The sequence below is a fragment of the Xiphophorus couchianus genome, chromosome 9 (genome assembly GCF_001444195.1).
Source record: "Xiphophorus couchianus chromosome 9, X_couchianus-1.0, whole genome shotgun sequence".
Taxonomy (NCBI): Eukaryota; Metazoa; Chordata; class Actinopteri; order Cyprinodontiformes; family Poeciliidae; genus Xiphophorus; species Xiphophorus couchianus.
Window position 1 is genome coordinate 330,746 of NC_040236.1, and position 6,000 is coordinate 336,745.

Consider the following 6,000-nt stretch of genomic DNA (forward strand, 5'->3'; position numbering starts at 1 on the left):
TTTTCAGCACCATGGAACTTGTTTCAGACTGCGTTTACCATGATTATACAGAGCTATACACAGTAGGGTATCCTACTCTTTGTTGGGGTTTGTTGCTGGTTAGGCTACACACAGCTTTGTTTTTCTCTTTGTTCTAATTGGAATACAGTATGGTAGCCACATGGAGGGGACATCAATGCCATGAATAATAAATACAGTATACAAACGTCTGAGTTAAGACTATCCCCACCACAACAGTGAGACGCTTCCCCAACAACAAACCCTGGATCACCAGTGACCTGAAGGAATTGATAAGCAAGAAAAAAACAGCCTTCAGGGAGGATGGCAGGGAAATGATGAGGACTATGCAGAAGCATCTTAATAGTTACGTTTATAATCAATTCAGAATTGATTATATTCTGAATGTAATCAATTCTAGAATAATGAATTATTTAAAGACACTGATTTGTTAAAATCATTACAAACTTACAGCTGTATATGTGCTTAAATTGTTGCATTTCTTTCAGCAGAAGCAATGCAATAACAGACACTCCCTTCCTTACGAGCTGCTGCTCAGCTGTTCAAAGCAATGGATAGCTGACATAAAGTTTAAAAAGTTGAGTTCACATAATACCCCCATTTAAAGAATTCATTTCAGTTGAGATTGACATTTTCCCAGGTTGTTCTCTTGCTAGCTTTTCAATGGCATCACTGGTAATAGACTTCTAATACTCAGAATAGAGCATAAGATGTTTTTAAACACTGTGGATGAGTGGGAAGAGTAGTCAGTCACCTTTAAATTGTAAAGTTAAGTACAAGTTGTGTACTAATCTGCATATTGGTGTGTGGTTGAGTGAATGTGACTTCAGTGTAAAATACTTTAAGTGGTCATTATGACTTGTAAAGCTCTATAAATTCAGGTCATTCTTACTATTCAAATATAAACCACAGGTAATTTGTCTGCATCACAGGTTTCAGTAGCCCCCTGGACAACTGAAACAACACACATCACATCTAGGAAGTTATTACAGCGCTTCACTTTTTTCACAGTTTATTATACTACAGCTTCATTCACAATTATATTGTAAATATGTTTTGGATGAAGTGTACTGAAGACTAGCATGTAAAACACAGTTGGTGCCCAAATTAAAAACAATGGGATCTAAAAAGGTTTAGTTCCCATAATACATTAAGTCCAACTTAATGTTAAACATTAAAGTACACTTTTGACAAAGGATGGAAGTGGAGGACCCTTATATCTGTGATTTGCGTTTTGTCCTGGTCAACAATATGAACAAGTTCAATCAGTGCAAGTGTATGCAGTGGTCATAACAGCTAGCTAGCTAAACAGCTAGACAGATATATAGATAGAGAGCTGAAGATGTGTTTTCACAGCAGCTTGCCTCCTTCTCTCTACGCCAGTGAAGGAGGCCCTCTGTCGGCCTCTCATTCTAACTCAACCCCCTGGCTTTTACTGCAGCCATTTTCTGCTGACTAACATAAACACGTAAAAAAAATCCAGCCTTCCACAAAGGGGAGGAGGTGGAGGAGGAGGCAGCAGCAGCAACCGAACTTCAGCTTGGCCTTTTACTGTCCCGCTGGTGATCGGGTCACAGACAGGCCTGCTTTGCTCCAAAGCGCCGACCAACACAACTTTTATTAACACAAAGCTCCAGCCATTCTCACGCCAAAGGCTCTAAAACGACCTTTGCGGATCATATAAAAGCTGGATTGTTCCAGCAAGCCCGTTTCACAAAGCAGAACTAACAGAAGCCAGAATCCGGTGAAAACTGCGGGAGTTTACATACTTTATCCTGTTGGAATAGGAAAACTTATCGTTTGGTGGGTGACAGTCCAGCTAATGGTGATGCAGGCCCGTGTGTTAAATTCGGCCTGTGTGTGATCAGAAAAGTGAGCTTCATCCGATTGGATTGTTTTTTAAATGATGGATCCACGCTTAGCACTTCCGGTTGGGACGGAGCGTTTGACTGATAACGCCAACTGAATGAGAGGACGAGTCGACTAAAAGTTAACTTAATTTTAATATTAAGTGTTTTATGGTTGCGTGTAATGTGTGAGTCCTGAAACCCTCCGCTGTCTGCGGGTTGAGCGGTGACGCTGTGCGTGTGTCTCGGTAGAAGGAATAGTTTATTTGCTAGGTTTGAAAGGAACAGGAGTGTGATGTCGCGGAGCGGCATAAAACTGCTAAAGAACTCAAAGACAGAAAAACAGCCTCCGACACAAAGCTCTATGAAATACAAGGGGAATTAATTACTTAGTTGAGCTGCGTGGCCAATGTTTGTCCTCTCACTCTTTAGGTGGCGTCTCTTTTAGGAATACAGTAAAGACATTACTGTAACGACCAGGTTTGCTCCTACCATTTCCAAGCTGAACCGCCACCGGCTGAAGTTAAAGCTGATCTCTGCGCCTGCCCATCCTGAGCTAACGGTCCTTATCATTCCACAGTTATTCCCATCATTGTGCCCCTGGTTGCCAGCTGGAGGAAATCCGCGGTGCTCCGCTCCACAAACGTCCCGCGTCAGGCTTCTTCCTCCTCCTCCTCCTCCTCCTTCTCCTCCTCCAGGCTGCGGCAGAATGAAATCCTGCTATGTTCACTTTCCATCTCTCATCCCACCTCCCTTCTTGTCCGCTACATTAGGCCTTCTCTTTCCATCTACCTTTAATAGACAAATATTATTATTACTAGAAGTAGTAGTAGTAGCAGTAGTACATCTCTGGTCACAGTATTCCCTTCATTACAATATTTTCTAACTTTTGTTTTAATTTGTTTGGGTTAAAAGCTGTGTATTTCTTTAACCCATTTCTGTCTTCCTGTAAATGCTCCACTTTGTGGTCTATAGCAGCTTCCCTATGTAATGCCATTATGCTGTTTAGTTTCTGTCAGCGCTCTATGACCAAATTTTACTTTTGACTTACATGGAATCGCTTCATTGTTGTGTTTGTTTTCTTTGAAAAACCCAGAAATCAATGCTTAGTTTCAGAGTTTAGATCTGAGACAATAAGAACATGGACATTACATACAAAACAATAGTTTAATGTTGTGTAATTTGTTTTCACTTGCAGCTTTATTTGGCCTGAATTATTTTGTAGACTGTTACCGTAAACAGAAACTTTAACCCATTTTTTTGTGTTTCCGTGGTTCAGTAATTTCCATTGCAGCGCAATAAAACTAAGATCATATACCATTTAGTAATACATGTAAAAGATTTAGATTTAAAGTCAATATCAATATTTCTATGAATCACTTTAAAAGACAACTTATGACTGCACCAAAGTGTACAATAATCCAAAAACCACAATAAAATAAGACACATAACAATAAAGCACAGCCAATGAAAAATAGAAATTAAAATGCCAAGCCTTAACTAAATGCCATCCAGTAGAAATATATATTTAAAATAACTTTGAAATTATTCAAAATATATGCAGATCTAATGTGAAAAGGTAGGCTATTCCATAAATTAGGCAACAATTGGTTATTTGACATTGATGTTCTGGATGAGGAATGACCATGCAGAAGGTCCCGAAGATAAGCCGAGGCTAAACCATTTACAACTAAAATCTAATAAAAAAAAATCTTAAAATCAACATAATAAACCAAGGCAGCAAATGTAAAGAAACCAATACTTAAACAAGTGAAACTTGTACTCATTACCCATAGAGTGGTCTATTTTAAGCATTTCTTTATGCTTTTGGTGGTTATGGCTTACAGATAATGAAAAGCCTACATTTTCTATGTTATTCAAATTTTTTGAAACTGTACTTTTTGTCTTTGAATACCGTTGTAGCAGCACATCCAGTGATGTGTGCTATCAAACTTTACTGAGAGGTAGGAGTAGATGCAATGGACCTTGCTGTTGTTCTGGCGGTGAAGAAGATGCTCATCAAGAAGACTACAGAAGACTCATAATCAATATTATTGTCATCTTCACCATACAATCACATGCAGAAGAACAATGTAACAGGTTTTATGCTATGTGGCCCTTTAATCTCACTAAGGTTGACATCTCAATAATTGAGAAGCTGGAAAATGGACTCTTAGGCTTTATCAAGAAATGGATTGAAGTCCCTTACCGCCTGACCAACACAGGTCTTTATGACTTTATTAAGTCGAAGCAAAAGGAATGTTTAAGATACGTCATTGCCTGAAAAGATGTTGTGGCCCTACTCCCTATGGGGTAATTTACAGCATGCGCAATTTCTAGAAAGTTTCATCGAGCTGCCACATTGCACGTCACTGCCAAAACTTACAGACTAGGTAAAATTAAAGCCAATCGTCTAATACTTCAACAGACTATCGTTTCTCAATACCCAGAAATTAAAACCTAGCTTGGTAAAAACCAGCCCCTTGTCCTATTCTATTTGCTTCATCCAGAGTGCCTGGGCTCTCGGCTGTTCACAAATGATTGCTTCCAGTAGGCGTGGACTGTGTTGAGGTTTTAAATTTTACCCAATCTCTATTTGCTTGTGACATATGTAACACGCCTGTTCAACGCTAAGGAGCTTGTTGTAACTAACATGGACTGAATGACTTTGTTCCTTTTCACCGCTGACATTGCAAAAACTAAAGGCAGGCTACAATTCTAAAACAGTGCAGAAAATCAATGTCATTATTCATAACTTTTCCATCTCTTCACTGATTGGCCTGGTAGAAAGTCTACTGGAGACAATCCAAGTCAAGGGGAGAAAGCCCAGACTGTGCTGGAAGCAAGAATTGTTTTGAGCAGAATTGTACAGAAAGACAATGGCCAGGTTTAGATCAATCAATCAAATCAATCAAATTTTATTTGTATAGCACATTTCAGCAGCAAGGCATTTCAAAGTGCTTTACATGATTACAAACACAGAAACACAATGTAACATAGAATCAACAATCAAAACACGACATTAAGTCAAGTTCCATCAATAAATTTGTAATTGATTACATTTCAAATACAATTCTAAACAGGTGGGGTTTTAGTCGAGAGTTAAAGGAAGTCAGTGTTTCAGCTGTTTTACAGTTTTCTGGAAGTTTGTTCCAAATTTGTGGTGCATAGATGCTGAAAGCTGCTTCTCCTCGTTTGGTTCTGGTTCTGGGGATGCAGAGCAGAACCAGAACCAGAACCTGAGAGGTCTGGAAGGTTGATACAACAACAGCAGATCTTTAATGTATTGTGGTGCTGAGCCGTTCAGTGATTTGTAAACTAACAACAGTATTTTAAAGTCTATTCTTTGAGCTACAGGGAGCCAGTGTAGGGACTTTAAAACTGGTGTTATGTGCTCTATCTTCCTGGTTTTAGTGAGAACGCCAGCAGCAGCGTTCTGGATCAGCTGCAGCTGTTTGATTGATTTGTTGGACAGACCTGTGAAGACGCTGTTGCAATAATCAATACGACTGAAGATGAACGCATGGATGAGTTTCTCTAGATCTTGCTGAGACATTAGTCCTTTAATCCTGGAAATGTTCTTCAGGTGATAGAAGGCCAACTTTGTAACTGTCTTTATGTGGCTCTGGAGATTCAGGTCAGAGTCCATCACTACTCCCAGGTTTCGGGCCTGATCGCTGGTTTTTAGTTGTAATAACTGAAGCTGTGCATTGACTCTAGATCAGTGGTTCTCAAACTTTTTTCAGTGATGTACCCCCTTAAAAATATAATTTTAGTCAAGTACCCCCTGACACGGGCAAAACATTTTTGGAATAAAAAAGAGGTACAGTGCTGTAAATACCCTGTAAATACTGAATATAAAATTCAGTGTATGAACACACATTTATATTTTATCGAACTTTTTACAAAATAATTTTTCCCAAGACTTATTATGAGGAGCCTACTGACTTTTTAAAGATATTTTGAAAAGCTTCACGTACCCCCTGCAGTACCTCCACGTACCCCCAGGGGTACGCGTACCCCCATTTGAGAACCACTGCTCTAGATCATTCCTCTTTAGGTCCAAAAATAATAACTTCAGTTTTGTTTCTGTTCAGCTGGAGAAAGTTTTGGCACATCCACACATTTATCTGTT

At 39.2% G+C, this 6,000-nt stretch overlaps 1 protein-coding gene across 2 annotated transcripts in view; it reads right to left on the reverse strand.

The window, feature by feature from the left end:
* nfic (nuclear factor I/C) overlaps positions 1–2,572 on the reverse strand; it is a 53,020-nt gene extending 50,448 nt beyond the window's left edge. Inside the window, exon 1 of one of the 2 annotated variants that reach the window (XM_028028651.1) lies at positions 2,358–2,572. In XM_028028651.1, coding sequence (XP_027884452.1) covers positions 2,358–2,438 — 81 coding nt within the window. In that variant the 5' untranslated portion in view covers positions 2,439–2,572. Of the gene's footprint in view, positions 1–2,254 lie in introns of both variants that reach the window. The other variant, XM_028028652.1, reaches the window with a different exon arrangement.
* Between the last annotated feature and the right edge of the window lie 3,428 nt (positions 2,573–6,000).